Source organism: Tachypleus tridentatus, chromosome 6 (genome assembly GCF_004210375.1).
Source record: "Tachypleus tridentatus isolate NWPU-2018 chromosome 6, ASM421037v1, whole genome shotgun sequence".
Taxonomy (NCBI): Eukaryota; Metazoa; Arthropoda; class Merostomata; order Xiphosura; family Limulidae; genus Tachypleus; species Tachypleus tridentatus.
The window spans coordinates 12791509-12813854 of record NC_134830.1 but is presented as its reverse complement, the minus strand read 5'-3'; the positions used below and the strand labels follow the sequence as shown (position 1 = coordinate 12813854).

The window sequence follows — 22346 nt, the reverse complement described above, 5'->3', positions numbered from 1 at the left end:
TATCGTTGTATATTCGGGCGACAATCGAAATCAGTAGAATTTATTAAGTTTCCAATTAGGAAAAACCGATTGCCGAGAAACTACAGAAAAGAAGACCCAGTCCACTTTACACACACACAAATATTCTGATGTGTAAGTATGCTTACAATCATTACCTTGTACATTTTCCTTTTTCTTTCGTCAGAAAATAAGAAACATTGTTCACAATAGAATATCATCAGGTTGTTTTATTTTTAATTTCGCGTAAAGCTAAACGAGGGTTATCTGCACTAACCGTCCCTAATTTGGTAGTGTTAAACGAGGGAAGGCAGCTAGTCATCACTACCCATCGACAACTCTTGGGCTACTCTTTCACCAACGAATAGTGGGATTGATTGTGACTTTATAACGACCTCACGACTGAAAGAATGAGCATGTTTAGTGTGACGAGAATTTAAACCCGCGACTCTTAGATGAGTTGAGCGCCTTTACCATCTGGCCATGCTGGATCTAATATCACCAATTAAAACAATCGCTGTCTATCTCTCATTGAGCTACATAAGTTGATACATTGAAAGAAAGAAGTATTAAAAAACAGTGTTCCACGCACACCATTTCTTTAAAGACTGTACTTCAGCAAGCGGTCAATAATAGCACCCTATGCAGGGAGCCAATACACACTGTGTGCTTGCCAGAAATCTACGCGGACTTTTCCCTTAGTTCACCAGTTCTTATGAATAAACCTTTTTTTCCTCCACTCTTTTCCACTATATCTGCATAGATGCCAACCATTGCGATTTGAGCGTAATCATTACGATTTTGGTGTATACATTACCACTATACGCTCATACAGACAAATATTACGACTTGTTGCAACTCCCAAATTATTATATATTATATAGGCTTATACAATAAAGTGATAAATTGTTCCCCCAGGGCTTGAAAGGGGTGAAAAGAAAATCATGTTTGTGCTTGAAATAATAAAAAAAATATTTGTATCTCCGACGTCTACCAATAATTTGAGTGCGGTGCTTCTCCATACTGGGTACATGGGGTGAATCCATAGTTACGTCATCAGTGCTTGTCAGCCAATCAGCGCTCGCGAAGATGAGTATTTCTCGTTGTCTAAGCGGCATAGAAACAACAATGCGGTCGTTAACAAGATGGAAAAAAAAGAGACCTCGTTCACCAGATTGTCTTGTTTCTGGCAAATCTAAAAGGACTAAAACTGATAATCAAAAAAAATTAGGAAAGATTATAGTGCAAAATATCCGGTAATTATATCAAAAGTCAGTGACAGTCATGCGTTTTGTACAGTTTGTCACATCGATTTTTCTGTGGCGTATGGCAGGATAAACGATTGTTTCAGACATACAAAATCGGCATCTCACCAACAAAAGGCTGAGGCGAAGACAAAAACGATGCAGATAATGACATTTATGAGTAAGAATTCAGAATATGAAAAGGAATTTCAAAAAATATTATTTTAAACTTATTTATTAAGTACACAAAACAAGTCATAAATGAGCAATCTATAGCAGTAACAAATAATAATAGTTATAATAATAAACAGCTTAGAGACATTGGTCAGCCTAATAGCCGCAAATGATAAAGGGCTCTGTCTACAATCATTACGCTCAGTTATTTGACATAGTTGGCATCTCTGTATCTGTCTTGTAGCACTGTTCATTCCTGAAGTTCAAGTCAAGAGAAAAACGTTGAACGCTGATTATTACTGTACCTTCAAAAAGTGGAATGGCTGACAATTTATTTTTGGAAAGGTTGATTTGGGGCGTGGTCCGATCTCAACACTCAAAAGCCTCATACTACATAATATGCAACTAACCCTGCAACATACAATTTGCGCCAAGTGCACGCTGAATTTATGTTCATACAGTCATTCTTCAGCATACGGGTACGGTCTTACCTACAGGGCAAACTAAGCAATTGCCCCCCCCCCTCACACTGAAAGGCCCCCGATTATGGTATTTTAATTTACTTCTGAACTTTTTTTTATCGGACTTCATTTACTGATTTACAATAGTTCGTTAGGTTTAGTTCAAAAGTCTAGGGTGATTGTTTGAAGTTAAGCACAAAGCTACACAATGGGCTGTGCTCTGCCCACCACATGTATCGAAACCCGGTTTTTTAGCGTTTAAGTCCGCGGACATGCCGCAGTGCCACTGGTGTCATAATAGGGTAGTAACAAAAGTCTTCGAACTTATCGTTGAATTGGATGATAAATTTAGGCAGTGAAGCTGAACTATTTGTTTGTTGTCTCTCACAAGGATCAATCACATAATGTTATGTATCAATTATATACTGGTCACAAGGTCAGTCCTCATTTCCCACTCGTTTAAATAAAAACCGAAAAGGTATCGTTATTTTTTTATTTTTTGCGTGGCACTTTTATTGATAACTTCAAATATTGTTTTTTTTACAATCATTACAATGTCTAATTTTAAACTGTTATCAATACTAAACAGTGACAAAATTATGTTTACTATACATAATCAGGCAATTGGTAATTTCCGACTGTGACGTGATTGGTAAAACAGTAATATTTACAAAAGATTAATAACAAGTACGCTATTTATATGTACACTATAATTCCTCAGACGCCAAAAGCTGACAAAATATTGGAATTCCAAGAGGTCTAAAAGTTGTTATAAAAACAACGTTTAATGGGTACCTCTATTTCTTATCGTCCAGCCTAACAAATGATCACTGGTACCGAAGTAAAATATTATTAGCAGTGGATTCTGAAGCTAGATCTAAAGTACTATTTGTTCACATTTTCGCTTTCAAACCGGATTAGACGAGTTAAGAGGAATGCGTAAGAAAAATTATTTTATAGCAGTTTATAGCATACTTTCTTCAAAAAAGTGTATGTCTATTATGTTCTGATTATTGTTGTAATGTTTGTTAGGTTGGAGTTGTTGTTATACAATACTGCGCATGAGTGTTAGGACAGTCAAAAATTAAATTTCAGGCTACTTTCAAAGAACAATAAAAAGTAACTCGCAAAACGTTATTAATGTTCATACTTAGTAAAACAAAGTATCGGTGTAAGTATCAAACAGATAATGTTATGTGTTTACCCATTTGCTTTAATAACAACAGGCAGTTTTAGACATTGTTACAAAATATTTACTCGAAGTGTTATTAGATATTTTACTTCAAATGTATATTCACAGTTTCTTTAGAAGTAACTTTTTGATTCGTTCAGTTTTTGATCCATCAAATTCCAGATCATCTTAACTGAATTGAGATTGGGGGCTCTGTGGGGATCATTGCATAATGTGAATGATTCCAGTAAGCTTCTTTTTTGGCTACGTAGTTTCTACACAGGTTGGATAAGTGTTTGGGGTCATTATCCTATTCGTAATAGAATCCTTTGCAATAATATGCAAACCTCTGAGTATACCGTGACAGATTAGTATCTTAAGGTATTTAAACTGGTCCAATTTTTCATAAATTTTGCAAATATCTCCCATCGCCTCAGCAGATAAACACCCTCGAACCATCACACTGCCTCCTCCATGTTTCAGGGTAGGTGTTATGTAATGACGTATCTTTCACCTTTCTTCCGACAGATACTATAAACTTGGACTCATCAGTTCATAACATCCTTTTCCAATCATCAGCAATCCAGTTTTGTACTTTTTTTTTAGTAAATTTTACTCTCTTGATAATACTTGGAGATCGAAGTAAAAGTTCTTAAACTGCTACACAACCAAAATATTCCATTCTCGTTCAGTCTTCTTGATACCGTAGATCTGGACACTTTTCTGTCATTTCTAGTGTTTGTTAAGCTGTAGTTGTATGCATGTCTATTATATTTTGGTTATTGAAATATTGTTTTTAGGTTATAGTTATGTTTACCACGTTCCGCTTGTTCTGGACTTGTAATGTCTGCTCTGGTTTGGTTAATGAATATTAAGTTTATAAATGTATGTTTTGGGTTATATATATATATATATATTAGTTTTAATGAAATGTTATACGAAGGCATTTCGCTCTTTATAATAGGCTTTCAAAATATGATTTATATTCACTATAAAACATTTAGAATGGCAGATATTACTAAAACTTGTCTGGCTCTGGCCTGGCTCACTTCTTCGGTGCTACCTTTGTTTCGCTCTTTCTCATCCGACAATTTTATAATGTCCCATCGCACTTCACACCTTAAACAAGTAAAAATTAAATATATACAAAGTTTCAAGTACAGTTAAATAACATCTCACGTGAGGGGAACCACAACGTTCCTGATCACCCCAGTAGGGGAGGGAATTGTTGAAACTTCTCTCTTTATAAACTAAACCCCTGACAAGTTCGTTTGCGTATATTACTAAAAACATGCAGTGCTAATTTACAACCAGAATATGTTTTCATAACACCCATAAATTGGAACTAATCTAGATACCAATATATAACATGGAGTGTGACTAAATTATGAATCTAGGTGGCGCTAATGGGATTCAAATAATTATGTAGTTACACAAGTCTTAGTCAAACTTCAACTTTTACTTCTGAAGATGGTGGCGTAAGAATATCGAAACATGTAAGTTCTTTCTTTTTTTCTTAGCCCTGGTATTTGTTTTAATAAATTTGTTACCGTGTAATTATTGTAGTGTAGAACTCTTTTCAACTGCACATATTACGTACTACTTTTTTTTTTTTCAAGTCGGTACTTTCCTTGGCTGTGGTTTCGTTTGCAGTCAAGAATAAATCGAGAATAACAAATAATTCTCTATAATAATATCATAAACTGACTATTCTTCAACTATCTGTTATCAAATCCTCACAACTTGTAAAGAGCACTGAAACTTTCTCTAATCATACAGCACTTAGATTCTGTCTCGCTTCGTGGTGGATATTTAAAATTGGCAAAGGATCATATATATTAATAAAACCTGTACTGAAATTTTACCGCGAAATTACACCAGGGGCCGTCCCTGACACCAAGGGCTGTTTGCGAACAGCTGTCTCTAATTTGAACTCGTTTGTTGGATTTCGTGCAAAGCTACACGAGGGCTATCTGCGCCAGCCGTCCCTAATTTAGCAGTATAAGACTAGAAGGAAGGCAGCTAGTCATCACCACCCACCGCCAACTCTTGGGCTACTCTTTTACCAACGAATAATGGGATTGACCTTAAAATTATAACGCCCCCACGGCTGAAAGGACGAGCATGTTTAGTGCGACGGGGATTCGAACCCGCGACCCTCAGATTACGAGTCGAACGCCTTAACCTACCTGGCCATGCCGGGCCTTTTTGAACTCGTACACGAGTCTAAGGCCGCAGTGTGCAAGACGAGGTTTTGTACCTACAACAAATATAGGTTCACATTTACATTGTGCTTCCATTAAGCCACACCCGGCCCAGTGTTTTATATCTGACAACATATAACACCAAAAAAATAAATAAGTTATTATTTCTTAAGCTCAATCAGATTTTATTTTCCTCAAACAGACTCGTTACAGGCATTTTAAACTTGTTTATTTCAAACGATATCAAACAAGATTGTCAAAGCCACTGTTACACATCAGAGCTTCAACTTTAACAATAACATTAGCTTATTTAATTGCACTAAATTGTTTTAATTAGTTAATAGCATATTATAATTCGCACACAAAAGGAGCCATACAGACAAAGATTATTCCATCATTTTTTACTGACGCATTAGGTTAGTTTACATTTTTATTGAAGACGGCAAATAAAACGATGATCGAAATCAAAACATCTTCACTGTCCGTAGAAACAGTTTGAAAATCGCTACAATCTAGGTTTTTAAAAGTCTTGAATACTACGAGTCTGTAAACTCGTGTTTACAGTATAAGAATGTTGTAGAACGTGATAAACAGGTCCACAACATTCCAAAGCTTGCATAATTTAATCACAATTTTGAAAGTTGTTAAAAATCCACATCTGTAACGAAACTAACTTTCAAACACAAGTAACTGTCGATCAAATGTAAAAGTATATATACTGTAACATGGAACATTGTTTATAGTAAAAAATAACCAATATTTTACGTGTAACATCTGCACTACAAGAATTAATCAATCTTCAACCAGAACTTAATAGTTTATATATTTAACATGGCAACGTTAATATGTACAATTTAATTTATTTTTATCTAATACTTCAGTACAATCTATCTTTATGGCAGAAGATTCTTAATATAATCTCGTATCTACAATAAGACAGGATCATTTTGATTTTCGTTTTGATGAAATTGACAACTCTAAAAAGTATAATGAATTTTTTTGTTAAATAAATAAAATATTGGCGACAACACTGACATCATTTTCCTAAGTAATTGTCCAATCAAAAGGCCGCTAGAATAGTAATATCGTTGAGCCTGTAGTCAACCAGTTTACTAAGCGATAAGTGCATGTTTGTGAGTTAATTTTATTATCTTTGTGTATCTTGATAAATTAAATATTTTATTAAAACCACAAAGTTGTCTCATCAAACAAATAACGAAGAACAACTGTTTTAAATCATTTTAAAGAAACAATTGTAATTATAAAAGAAAATCCTAGAGGTAATCTATTGTTGTGTCTCTGAACTTAGCTCTAGCATATTAAGGCAAAATAAAGGTACACATTTGTGTAACAACAAATTAGGTCCACATAGAACGTAAGAAACTTATATTATTTTAATATACAGAAAATTAAGATAGTTATGACCAATACCAAACCAACAAGCCAAAGCTGAAAGGTCAGGGTGTATAGTTAAACAAATAACTTTAAATTTTATGTTAAATCAACCAACCTCGATCAGGTGCTTCTCATCCAACAGATTAAAACACTTTATAGTGTAGCATTAGCCACACCACTGATAAGTCATAACTGCTAACTCTGAGAAATGTTAATGAGATACTGAAAGGCAGAACTTAAAATTCGTTTTTCTGTCAGACGCAACATGATCGCTAGATGGCGTCTAGATGAAAGTTCCTCATTTTGTAAAAGTTTTTCATCATCCTGAAACAAATAGATTGGAAACAATGAATATTTTATTCCTATAAGAACATTCATGTACAGAATGAAGAAGTTATAGTGGTGTATTTGCTATGAAGTGTTTATTCAGTACTCTGGATGTGTTTGATATCAAGTCATATGAACCATGAAGATAAAAGTATTTAAACAAAATCAAACATCAGTTATTACAGAACTTTTCTTAGGTTATAGAATTTTCACAGAAAACAAACACAAATAATAAACATTTTGTTCATTATGGCCAATATACCAAAAATGAAATTACACTTGAAAGCAAACACTGGTTCCTTTATATTAAGCTTCAGCATTATCACTGTTTTCTAAACAGTTACCATTAACAACGTTTTCGTTTTTTACAGTTCTCAGCAGTTCTTGACAGTATACTATTTGTCAAGGTTTTTTTCAATTACTCTGTACTACAGAAAGTGGATGACGTTCCTGACTGACTGCTGACCAACCAACAATCCATTATCAACAAGTTTTCCTAAACCAGATACTCAGATTTCATTAAACCAAAAGTGACTATAGGCTTTTAATATTTTTTTCTTCATATTTATTAAATCTTTAACAATGCTAAAAGATTAGTGTTACATGCACTTGTAAAGTAAAAATACAGATGTATAACATAGTATGCTTTTATTTGATTTCATCTTACAACACATACACCAGTCACTATCATGGTATTTGTGTGATAAAATTACTAGAGTAAAACATGTGAAAACATTATTTACAGAAATTTAATGATATATATTAAAGTTACAATAAATAATCAATATATGATAAGCCTTACATTTCTAACACACTAGTTTTATTTTTTAACTACTACATTTCTGCTTCTACTGTAAGATCATAGTGCATTTAGAGCCAGTTATCTTCATATACTCAACATATCTGATCTGGTTTTTAGTTCAAAACATGTAGTGGGACAAATATAGTTTCATATTTAAAATAAGCAGCAGTTTATGCATCGATTTTAACTTTGTCATTTAATGAGTCCATGTCATCAACTTCTAAAAATGAAAAACTGAACAACAACGGCAGGTGCTACAAAAATTAATTTCACTTTCTTTCCCCACAGACTTGTACAACTTAAAAAAAAATCTAATTACTGATCACAACTCATTAAAACATAAGTTGTAAGTCTATCAGTTAAAAAATCAATCCTTTTGTTGTATGATGTCTATTCAAATGTATATGTGTCAGATTTTAATAATATTTTAAACCCACAATTAAGACAAAGAAAGGTGAGTCTACAGTTACTTTGTAAAGAATAAATAAATATTTTACAGTTTCTAAGGTTTCAAAGTATGTTTCATATTATACACAATAGTGCTTGTCCAAGTGTTTTCATAAAAATACTGGAAAATGTTGCTTTAAGTAAATAATGATTTTATGTTCCTTTTAGATGCAAATCAGTTAAGTAAATAATTTAAACGTTAAAAACTATTATTTTTTAAACACATACTGCCACCACAGTTTTACATGTAATACAAACAACAAAACAAGTTACTGTATCTGAAAGGCCTCTTTAATAATTATCATACTACAGGAACTAAATGGTTATTAAGTATCTTACTAAATTACAATAAAGAAGCAAATATTAAAACACACTAAAATATATAAAAAAAGCAGACACTGATTACCATGGTTATTAAACAAAGAAAATTCATTGATAACTAAAAGATGAAAACATGTGTGGGAGTGAGTGTAGAGAGCAATAAAAATAAAAAACAAAACCTTTTGTTGTATGATCAAACTACACTGTTCAAAATAATTAAGAAATAATTTTCATTATTGTGATTATGACAAGCCACAACTACTGTTATTAAATAACGGCAATGAATCCTCAATTTAAATTTTATGTTAAAATATGTCAGGTGATCAGTTATACAATATGACATGCACAATGCAGTGATATATCAAAATGTAGTAAATAAATGCATTCTCATTTAGCAGCTTGAGTTACACCAGTGTGTGTAATAATCCAGACTGATACCAAAACATGACAATTTCAGGTTAAGAAGAGCAACATGATGACTAGAAGTTGACCAAGCACAGCAAGACATCCTAAAGTTGTGTCAGTGAAGTTTTAAATACATCAGCGCAGTTGGCTAGAAACCTTAATGTGCCTGCAGGCCTCATCCTCCCAACTGAATTAACAGTCCAGAGCAGCGACTGAATGACAAGCAAGCATACAATGACCAAAAACAGGCTTCATGTGGTTGGCTTTTATGCAGACAATCAACAATTCATTTCTCTAATCCATCATCACAAACCAGCTCATCTACAGAACTGTTACATATGAGAGTTTTACGTATTTGAAGAACCACATAGAAAAGCAATTTCCTGAAGAAAAAAAAAAGCACATATGTTGCATAGGTAGCATACAAGTGAGCAGACAGGTTATGACATCCACACTGACTTTCATATCCTATGACACGTTACAAAGGGATGCACAACTGATGTACAATTCAGGTCCAATTGATCAAAAAATGTTTCTCTGATTGATGATAACTCAGTATTTACTATATTCAACTTCTTAGAGGAGAAAGCATGGAGAAAATTGAGTAGTAAGAACAATATACAAATTTAAATTCGACTGAGCATGTGTGGAAAACACAGGGTATATGCACAGCAGCACCTGACTAACCTTCAAGCAGAGGTGACAGACTTGAATCAGCTTTGACAGATAAGTGGGACACATTAGACCAGCAGTTCCACAACTTACCCATTTTGAACATGCTACACTAATGTACAACTCACATTAGTATTAATTCTGGGACACCATTGACTTTATCTTATAACAGTAAGTGTGTCTTTGCATAGGTAGAAAAAAACTCCAGTTATCCTGAACTGTTCTAAGTAGTGTAGAAACCATAAATGACATTTGTTCATACTAATTTTATTTAATACCTGAATAGTAAATACTTGACTACCACTTTTTAATGGATTTTTACATACTTAACTAATAAATTATACTACAAGGATGGTTACACCTTTAATTCTGTGTTACTAAAATTAACTAACTCTAAATTTTGATTCAAGACGCCCCCTCCTAGAATTAAAACATTAGCCCTTGTTTTGTTTTATTTAATAAAAACATTAAATACTCAAACACACAACACAAACACAATGAAGTAAGCATGTAGAACTGTAGATAAAAAATATTTGGAAATATATGTATGTTTACCTCATGTTTTAAATAAATCTTTCTTTTAGCCTCCCACAACTGCTAATCTTTTTAACTTCCACCAATTAAAAACTAACAATCAATTCTACAGTACGTTCTAGTAAAATTATAATAACGTACATAGTAACATTGTTTATATTGTGGATGATGTGTACAATGTGACAGAGGAACAGTGCAGGAAAATTCTGCACACTTTTACTATTTATGGAACACACGTGTTAAAGTATATAAATTTTAAACTTATTTTGGTATATGCTCATTAGCATATTACTGTGATACAAGAGACAATTACCTGCTCAAGAAGCTAAGGTAATATTTGTTATCTAAATAAAAGTGGATAAAGATAACTGCCTGTTCTCTTTTTTTCTCTTCTTTTCTAGGAGTGACAGAAAAAAAGCACTTCAACACAACTTAGATGGCTAAGCACTTACCTCTAATGTAGTAGGATACGCTCTAAGTAATAAGGTAATTCTTGTTTTAAGAAATACAAGAGCATCCTGTGTTAGGTGGTCTGTACTCTGTATGTCTTCATTTAAGAGCCAGTCAAAATTCTGCTCTTCATTGATTTTCAGTATGTCATCTGGCAGCAGTTAAAATAAGCAAGTGTTATGCATAATGTTAAAGGATATAGATGGATAATGTATTGCAAAATACCATCAAAACAACCACGACTAATAGCATTAATTTCTAAAGTTTTTGCAACCTATGACAGTGTACTTAATGCATTATAATAAAAATACTATGACTAATAACCAACAGTACAACAAATGACAGGCTAAATGTTCATTGTTTTAAAGTACATCAGTAAAGGAAATGGTTTAGAAATGTTAAAATCAGCTAAACCTTTTAATTACATCAGATTAAATAAACACATACCATCCTTAATGACTTGAACTCGTAAGTAGGCTAAAAGACGCTTTTCCACTGGTTCATGCCCAGCATGAAGGTGGAATTTTCCAGTTCTAATAAATTATCAGAAATATGAGTAAATGTGACTTACTACTTATTAAAGATACAAGTGTTTTTGTTATTTTTCCTGTAGCTGTTGTTATTATTAAAATTATTTCCCTCTTCCTATATTTATATATTACTTTATTTATCACAAACACTATTAAATTCTATGGATTTCACTAAGACAAGCATAATTTGCAAAAAAAATGCAATAGTTTATACACTGGACAAACAAACCACTGACTCAGCAATCAAGCATGAGAATATCTAAACCATATTAAACTGTGGAACCGAGGTAGACTTATAGACAAACATCTCACCATCAAGAATCATAAGTTGAGAAACTTTCAATTATGGGCCTTAATATTGCCTAAACGTAATGCAAAAAATGATACCTGAAAAGGAAATTAATCTACAATCTAGACACCCTATTGTCATGTGGTTTAAATTAATCTACAATCTGGACACCCAATAGTCATCTGGTTTAAATTAATCTACAATCTAGACACCCTATTGTCATCTGGTTTAAATTAATCTACAATCTAGACACCCTATTGTCATCTGGTTTAAATTAATCTACAATCTAGACACCCTATTGCCATCTGGTTTAAATTAATCTACAATCTAGACACCCTATAGTCATCTGGTTTAAATTAATCTACAATCTAGACACCCCATTGTCATCTGGTTTAAATTAATCTACAATCTAGACACCCCATTGTCATCTGGTTTAAATTAATCTACAATCTAGACACCCCATTGTCATCTGGTTTAAATTAATCTACAATCTAGACACCCCATTGTCATCTGGTTTAAATTAATCTACAATCTAGACACCCCATTGTCATCTGGTTTAAATTAATCTACAATCTAGACACCCTATTGTCATCTGGTTTAAATTAATCTACAATCTAGACACCCTATTGTCATGTGGTTTAAATTAATCTACAATCTAGACACCCTATTGTCATCTGGTTTAAATTAATCTACAATCTAGACACCCTATTGTCATCTGGTTTAAATTAATCTACAATCTAGACACCCTATTGTCATCTGGTTTAAATTAATCTACAATCTAGACACCCTATTGTCATGTGGTTTAAATTAATCTACAATCTAGACACCCTATTGTCATCTGGTTTAAATTAATCTACAATCTAGACACCCTATTGTCATCTGGTTTAAATTAATCTACAATCTAGACACCCTATTGTCATCTGGTTTAAATTAATCTACAATCTAGACACCCTATTGTCATCTGGTTTAAATTAATCTACAATCTAGACACCCTATTGTCATCTGGTTTAAATTAATCTACAATCTAGACACCCTATTGTCATCTGGTTTAAATTAATCTACAATCTATTGTCATCTGGTTTAAATTAATCTACAATCTAGACACCCTATTGTCATCTGGTTTAAATTAATCTACAATCTAGACACCCTATTGTCATCTGGTTTAAATTAATCTACAATCTAGACATATTGTCATCTGGTTTAAATTAATCTACAATCTAGACACCCCATTGTCATCTGGTTTAAATTAATCTACAATCTAGACACCCCATTGTCATCTGGTTTAAATTAATCTACAATCTAGACACCCTATTGTCATCTGGTTTAAATTAATCTACAATCTAGACACCCTATTGTCATCTGGTTTAAATTAATCTACAATCTAGACACCCTATTGTCATCTGGTTTAAATTAATCTACAATCTAGACACCCTATTGTCATCTGGTTTAAATTAATCTACAATCTAGACACCCTATTGTCATCTGGTTTAAATTAATCTACAATCTAGACACCCTATTGTCATCTGGTTTAAATTAATCTACAATCTAGACACCCTATTGTCATCTGGTTTAAATTAATCTACAATCTAGACACCCTATTGTCATCTGGTTTAAATTAATCTACAATCTAGACACCCTATTGTCATCTGGTTTAAATTAATCTACAATCTAGACACCCTATTGTCATCTGGTTTAAATTAATCTACAATCTAGACACCCTATTGTCATCTGGTTTAAATTAATCTACAATCTAGACACCCTATTGTCATCTGGTTTAAAAATTAATCTAGACACCCTATAGTCATCTGGTTTAAATTAATCAATCTAGACACCCTATTGTCATCTGGTTTAAATTAATCTACAATCTAGACACCCTATTGTCATCTGGTTTAAATTAATCTATAATCTAGACACCCTATTGTCATCTGGTTTAAATCTACAATCTACAATCTAATCTACAATCTAGACACCCTATTGTCATCTGGTTTAAATTAATCTACAATCTAGACACCCTATTGTCATCTGGTTTAAATTAATCTACAATCTAGACACCCTATTGTCATCTGGTTTAAATTAATCTACAATCTAGACACCCTATTGTCATCTGGTTTAAATTAATCTACAATCTAGACACCCTATTGTCATCTGGTTTAAATTAATCTACAATCTAGACACCCTATTGTCATCTGGTTTAAATTAATCTACAATCTAGACACCCTATTGTCATCTGGTTTAAATTAATCTACAATCTAGACACCCTATTGTCATCTGGTTTAAATTAATCTACAATCTAGACACCCTATTGTCATCTGGTTTAAATTAATCTACAATCTAGACACCCTATTGTCATCTGGTTTAAATTAATCTACAATCTAGACACCCTATTGTCATCTGGTTTAAATTAATCTACAATCTAGACACCCTATTGTCATCTGGTTTAAATTAATCTACAATCTAGACACCCTATTGTCATCTGGTTTAAATTAATCTACAATCTAGACACCCTATTGTCATCTGGTTTAAATTAATCTACAATCTAGACACCCTATTGTCATCTGGTTTAAATTAATCTACAATCTAGACATCCTATTGTCATCTGGTTTAAATTAATCTACAATCTAGACACCCTATTGTCATCTGGTTTAAATTAATCTACAATCTAGACACCCTATTGTCATCTGGTTTAAATTAATCTACAATCTAGACACCCTATTGTCATCTGGTTTTAAATTAATCTAGACACCCTATTGTCATCAATCTAGACACCCTATTGTCATCTGGTTTAAATTAATCTACAATCTAGACACCCTATTGTCATCTGGTTTAAATTAATCTACAATCTAGACACCCTATTGTCATCTGGTTTAAATTAATCTACAATCATCTGGTTTAGACACCCTATTGTCATCTGGTTTAAATTAATCTACAATCTAGACACCCTATTGTCATCTGGTTTAAATTAATCTACAATCTAGACACCCTATTGTCATCTGGTTTAAATTAATCTACAATCTAGACACCCTATTGTCATCTGGTTTAAATTAATCTACAATCTAGACACCCTATTGTCATCTGGTTTAAATTAATCTACAATCTAGACATCCTATTGTCCTCTTGTATTAAAATCAATCTACAATCTAGACACCCTATTGTCATCTGGTTTAAATTAATCTACAATCTAGACATCCTATTGTCATCTGGTTTAAATTAATCTACAATCTAGACACCCTATTGTCATCTGGTTTAAATTAATCTACAATCTAGACACCCTAGACATCCTATTGTCCTCTTGTATTAAAATCAATCTACAATCTAGACACCCTATTGTCATCTGGTTTAAATTAATCTACAATCTAGACACCCTATTGTCATCTGGTTTAAATTAATCTACAATCTAGACACCCTATTGTCATCTGGTTTAAAAATTAATCTACAATCTAGACACCCTAGACACCCTGTAGTCATCTGGTTTAAATTAATCTACAATCTAGACACCCTATTGTCATCTGGTTTAAATTAATCTATAATCTAGACACCCTATTGTCGTCTGGTTTAAATTAATCTACAATCTAGACACCCTATTGTCTTCTGGTTTAAATTAATCTAAAATCTAGACACCCTATTGTCATCTGGTTTAAATTAATCTACAATCTAGACATCCTATTGTCATCTGGTTTAAATTAATCTACAATCTAGACACCCTATAGTCATCTGGTTTAAATTAATCTACAATCTAGACACCCTATTGTCATCTGGTTTAAATTAATCTACAATCTAGACATCCTATTGTCATCTGGTTTAAATTAATCTACAATCTAGACACCCTATTGTCATCTGGTTTAAATTAATCTACAATCTAGACACCCTATTGTCATCTGGTTTAAATTAATCTACAATCTAGACACCCTATTGTCATCTGGTTTAAATTAATCTACAATCTAGACACCCTATTGTCATCTGGTTTAAATTAATCTACAATCTAGACACCCTATTGTCATCTGGTTTAAATTAATCTACAATCTAGACACCCTATTGTCATCTGGTTTAAATTAATCTACAATCTAGACACCCTATAGTCATCTGGTTTAAATTAATCTACAATCTAGACACCCTATTGTCATCTGGTTTAAATTAATCTACAATCTAGACACCCTATTGTCATCTGGTTTAAATTAATCTACAATCTAGACACCCTGTTGTCATCTGGTTTAAATTAATCTACAATCTAGACACCCTATTGTCATCTGGTTTAAATTAATCTACAATCTAGACACCCTATTGTCATCTGGTTTAAATTAATCTACAATCTAGACACCCTATTGTCATCTGGTTTAAATTAATCTACAATCTAGACACCCTATTGTCATCTGGTTTAAATTAATCTACAATCTAGACACCCTATTGTCATCTGGTTTAAATTAATCTACAATCTAGACACCCTATTGTCATCTGGTTTAAATTAATCTACAATCTAGACACCCTATTGTCATCTGGTTTAAATTAATCTACAATCTAGACACCCTATTGTCATCTGGTTTAAATTAATCTACAATCTAGACACCCTATTGTCATCTGGTTTAAATTAATCTACAATCTAGACACCCTATTGTCATCTGGTTTAAATTAATCTACAATCTAGACACCCTATTGTCATCTGGTTTAAATTAATCTACAATCTAGACACCCTATTGTCATCTGGTTTAAATTAATCTACAATCTAGACACCCTATTGTCATCTGGTTTAAATTAATCTACAATCTAGACACCCTATTGTCATCTGGTTTAAATTAATCTACAATCTAGACACCCTATTGTCATCTGGTTTAAATTAATCTACAATCTAGACACCCTATTGTCATCTGGTTTAAATTAATCTACAATCTAGACATCTAGACCTATTGTCATCTGGTTTAAATTAATCTACAATCTAGACACCCTATTGTCATCTGGTTTAAATTAATCTACAATCTAGACACCCTATTGTCATCTGGTTTAAATTAATCTACAATCTAGACACCCTATTGTCATCTGGTTTAAATTAATCTACAATCTAGACACCCTATTGTCATCTGGTTTAAATTAATCTACAATCTAGACACCCTATTGTCATCTGGTTTAAATTAATCTACAATCTAGACACCCTATTGTCATCTGGTTTAAATTAATCTACAATCTAGACACCCTATTGTCATCTGGTTTAAATTAATCTACAATCTAGACACCCTATTGTCATCTGGTTTAAATTAATCTACAATCTAGACACCCTATTGTCATCTGGTTTAAATTAATCTACAATCTAGACACCCTATTGTCATCTGGTTTAAATTAATCTACAATCTAGACACCCTATTGTCATCTGGTTTAAATTAATCTACAATCTAGACACCCTATTGTCATCTGGTTTAAATTAATCTACAATCTAGACACCCTATTGTCATCTGGTTTAAATTAAATTAATCTACAATCTAGACACCCTATTGTCATCTGGTTTAAATTAATCTACAATCTAGACACCCTATTGTCATCTGGTTTAAATTAATCTACAATCTAGACACCCTATTGTCATCTGGTTTAAATTAATCTACAATCTAGACACCCTATTGTCATCTGGTTTAAATTAATCTACAATCTAGACACCCTATGTGTCATCTGGTTTAAATTAATCTACAATCTAGACACCCTATTGTCATCTGGTTTAAATTAATCTACAATCTAGACACCCTATTGTCATCTGGTTTAAATTAATCTACAATCTAGACACCCTATTGTCATCTGGTTTAAATTAATCTACAATCTAGACACCCTATTGTCATCTGGTTTAAATTAATCTACAATCTAGACACCCTATTGTCATCTGGTTTAAATTAATCTACAATCTAGACACCCTATTGTCATCTGGTTTAAATTAATCTACAATCTAGACACCCTATTGTCATCTGGTTTAAATTAATCTACAATCTAGACATCTACAATCCTATTGTCATCTGGTTTAAATTAATCTACAATCTAGACACCTATTGTCATCTGGTTTAAATTAATCTACAATCTAGACATTGTCATCTGGTTTAAATTAATCTACAATCTAGACACCCTATTGTCATCTGGTTTAAATTAATCTACAATCTAGACACCCTATTGTCATCTGGTTTAAATTAATCTACAATCTAGACACCCTATTGTCATCTGGTTTAAATTAATCTACAATCTAGACACCCTATTGTCATCTGGTTTAAATTAATCTACAATCTAGACACCCTATTGTCATCTGGTTTAAATTAATCTACAATCTAGACATTGTCATCTATTGTAAAATCTGGTTTCAAATTAAATCTACAATCTAGACACCCTATTGTCATCTGGTTTAAATTAATCTACAATCTAGACACCCTATTGTCATCTGGTTTAAATTAATCTACAATCTAGACACCCTATTGTCATCTGGTTTAAATTAATCTACAATCTAGACACCCTATTGTCATCTGGTTTAAATTAATCTACAATCTAGACACCCTATTGTCATCTGGTTTAAATTAATCTACAATCTAGACACCCTATTGTCATCTGGTTTAAATTAATCTACAATCTAGACACCCTATTGTCATCTGGTTTAAATTAATCTACAATCTAGACACCCTATTGTCATCTGGTTTAAATTAATCTACAATCTAGACACCCTATTGTCATCTGGTTTAAATTAATCTACAATCTAGACACCCTATTGTCATCTGGTTTAAATTAATCTACAATCTAGACACCCTATTGTCATCTGGTTTAAATTAATCTACAATCTAGACACCCTATTGTCATCTGGTTTAAATTAATCTACAATCTAGACACCCTATTGTCATCTGGTTTAAATTAATCTACAATCTAGACACCCTATTGTCATCTGGTTTAAATTAATCTACAATCTAGACACCCTATTGTCATCTGGTTTAAATTAATCTACAATCTAGACACCCTATTGTCATCTGGTTTAAATTAATCTACAATCTAGACACCCTATTGTCATCTGGTTTAAATTAATCTACAATCTAGACACCCCATTGTCATCTGGTTTAAATTAATCTACAATCTAGACACCCCATTGTCATCTGGTTTAAATTAATCTACAATCTAGACACCCCATTGTCATCTGGTTTAAATTAATCTACAATCTAGACACCCTATTGTCATCTGGTTTAAATTAATCTACAATCTAGACACCCTATTGTCATCTGGTTTAAATTAATCTACAATCTAGACACCCTATTGTCATCTGGTTTAAATTAATCTACAATCTAGACACCCTATTGTCATCTGGTTTAAATTAATCTACAATCTAGACACCCTATTGTCATCTGGTTTAAATTAATCTACAATCTAGACACCCTATTGTCATCTGGTTTAAATTAATCTACAATCTAGACACCCTATTGTCATCTGGTTTAAATTAATCTACAATCTAGACACCCTATTGTCATCTGGTTTAAATTAATCTACAATCTAGACACCCTATTGTCATCTGGTTTAAATTAATCTACAATCTAGACACCCTATTGTCATCTGGTTTAAATTAATCTACAATCTAGACACCCTATTGTCATCTGGTTTAAATTAATCTACAATCTAGACACCCTATTGTCATCTGGTTTAAATTAATCTACAATCTAGACACCCTATTGTCATCTGGTTTAAATTAATCTACAATCTAGACACCCTATTGTCATCTGGTTTAAATTAATCTACAATCTAGACACCCTATTGTCATCTGGTTTAAATTAATCTACAATCTAGACACCCTATTGTCATCTGGTTTAAATTAATCTACAATCTAGACACCCTATTGTCATCTGGTTTAAATTAATCTACAATCTAGACACCCTATTGTCATCTGGTTTAAATTAATCTACAATCTAGACACCCTATTGTCATCTGGTTTAAATTAATCTACAATCTAGACACCCTATTGTCATCTGGTTTAAATTAATCTACAATCTAGACACCCTATTGTCATCTGGTTTAAATTAATCTACAATCTAGACACCCTATTGTCATCTGGTTTAAATTAATCTACAATCTAGACACCCTATTGTCATCTGGTTTAAATTAATCTACAATCTAGACACCCTATTGTCATCTGGTTTAAATTAATCTACAATCTAGACACCCTATTGTCATCTGGTTTAAATTAATCTACAATCTAGACACCCTATTGTCATCTGGTTTAAATTAATCTACAATCTCTATTGTCATCTGGTTTAAATTAATCTACAATCTAGACACCCTATAGTCATCTGGTTTAAATTAATCTACAATCTAGACACCCTATTGTCATCTGGTTTAAATTAATCTACAATCTAGACACCCTATTGTCATCTGGTTTAAATTAATCTACAATCTAGACACCCTATTGTCATCTGGTTTAAATTAATCTACAATCTAGACACCCTATTGTCATCTGGTTTAAATTAATCTAAAATCTAGACACCCTATTGTCATCTGGTTTAAATTAATCTACAATCTAGACACCCTATTGTCATCTGGTTTAAATTAATCTACAATCTAGACACCCTATTGTCATCTGGTTTAAATTAATCTACAATCTAGACACCCTATTGTCATCTGGTTTAAATTAATCTACAATCTAGACACCCTATTGTCATCTGGTTTATTAATCTAATCTCTCACAATCTAGACACCCCTATTGTCATCTGGTTTAAATTAATCTACAATCTAGACATCCTATTGTCATCTGGTTTAAATTAATCTACAATCTAGACACCCTATTGTCATCTGGTTTAAATTAATCTACAATCTAGACACCCTATTGTCATCTGGTTTAAATTAATCTACAATCTAGACACCCTATTGTCATCTGGTTTAAAATTAATCTAGACACAATCTAGACACCCTATTAGTCATCTGGTTTAAATTAATCTACAATCTAGACACCCTATTGTCATCTGGTTTAAATTAATCTACAATCTAGACACCCTATTGTCATCTGGTTTAAATTAATCTACAATCTAGACACCCTATTGTCATCTGGTTTAAATTAATCTACAATCTAGACACCCTATTGTCATCTGGTTTAAATTAATCTACAATCTAGACACCCTATTATCATCTGGTTTAAATTAATCTACAATCTAGACACCCTATTGTCATCTGGTTTAAATTAATCTACAATCTAGACACCCTATTGTCATCTGGTTTAAATTAATCTACAATCTAGACACCCTATTGTCATCTGGTTTAAATTAATCTACAATCTAGACACCCTATAGTCATCTGGTTTAAATTAATCTACAATCTAGACACTATTGTCATCTGGTTTAAATTAATCTACAATCTAGACACCCTATTGTCATCTGGTTTAAATTAATCTACAATCTAGACACCCTATTGTCATCTGGTTTAAATTAATCTACAATCTAGACACCTATAGTCATCTGGTTTAAATTAATCTACAATCTAGACACCCTATTGTCATCTGGTTTAAATAAATCTACAATCTAGACATCCTAATTAAATTAATCTACAATCTAGACACCCTATCTGTCATCTGGTTTAAATTAATCTACAATCTAGACACCCTATTGTCATCTGGTTTAAATTAATCTACAATCTAGACACCCTATTGTCATCTGGTTTAAATTAATCTACAATCTAGACACCCTATTGTCATCTGGTTTAAATTAATCTACAATCTAGACACCCTATTGTCATCTGGTTTAAATTAATCTACAATCTAGACACCCTATTGTCATCTGGTTTAAATTAATCTACAATCTAGACACCCTATTGTCATCTGGTTTAAATTAATCTACAATCTAGACACCCTATTGTCATCTGGTTTAAATTAATCTACAATCTAGACATCCTAGTCATCTGGTTTAAATTAATCTACAATCTAGACACCCTTGTCATCTGGTTTAAATTAATCTACAATCTAGACACCCTATTGTCATCTGGTTTAAATTAATCTACAATCTAGACACCCTATTGTCATCTGGTTTAAATTAATCTACAATCTAGACACCCTATTGTCATCTGGTTTAAATTAATCTACAATCTAGACACCCTATTGTCATCTGGTTTAAATTAATCTACAATCTAGACATCCCTAGACACCCTATGTCATCTGGTTTAAATTAATCTACAATCTAGACACCCTAGTTTAAATTAATCTACAATCTAGACACCCTATCTGGTTTAAATTAATCTACAATCTAGACACCCTATTGTCATCTGGTTTAAATTAATCTACAATCTAGACACCCTATTGTCATCTGGTTTAAATTAATCTACAATCTAGACACCCTATTGTCATCTGGTTTAAATTAATCTACAATCTAGACACCCTATTGTCATCTGGTTTAAATTAATCTACAATCTAGACACCCTATTGTCATCTGGTTTAAATTAATCTACAATCTAGACACCCTATTGTCATCTGGTTTAAATTAATCTACAATCTAGACACCCTATTGTCATCTGGTTTAAATTAATCTACAATCTAGACACCCTATAGTCATCTGGTTTAAATTAATCTACAATCTAGACACCCTATTGTCATCTGGTTTAAATTAATCTACAATCTAGACACCCTATTGTCATCTGGTTTAAATTAATCTACAATCTAGACACCCTATTGTCATCTGGTTTAAATTAATCTACAATCTAGACACCCTATTGTCATCTGGTTTAAATTAATCTACAATCTAGACACCCTATTGTCATCTGGTTTAAATTAATCTACAATCTAGACACCCTATTGTCATCTGGTTTAAATTAATCTACAATCTAGACACCCTATTGTCATCTGGTTTAAATTAATCTACAATCTAGACACCCTATTGTCATCTGGTTTAAATTAATCTACAATCTAGACACCCTATTGTCATCTGGTTTAAATTAATCTACAATCTAGACACCCTA

General features: G+C 32.4%; 1 protein-coding gene across 1 annotated transcript in view; it reads right to left on the bottom strand.

Annotated features, from left to right (window-relative positions):
- Positions 1-5415: 5415 nt before the first annotated feature.
- The window catches only part of LOC143251939 (actin-histidine N-methyltransferase-like), a 40342-nt gene continuing 23411 nt past the window's right edge, over positions 5416-22346 (bottom strand). The window contains exons 7-9 of the mRNA XM_076503320.1: positions 11052-11137; positions 10607-10755; positions 5416-6970 (exon numbers count right to left, since the gene is read on the bottom strand). Of these exons, the coding sequence (XP_076359435.1) occupies positions 6842-6970; positions 10607-10755; positions 11052-11137 (364 nt within the window). The 3' untranslated portion in view covers positions 5416-6841. The remainder of the gene's footprint in view (positions 6971-10606; positions 10756-11051; positions 11138-22346) is intronic.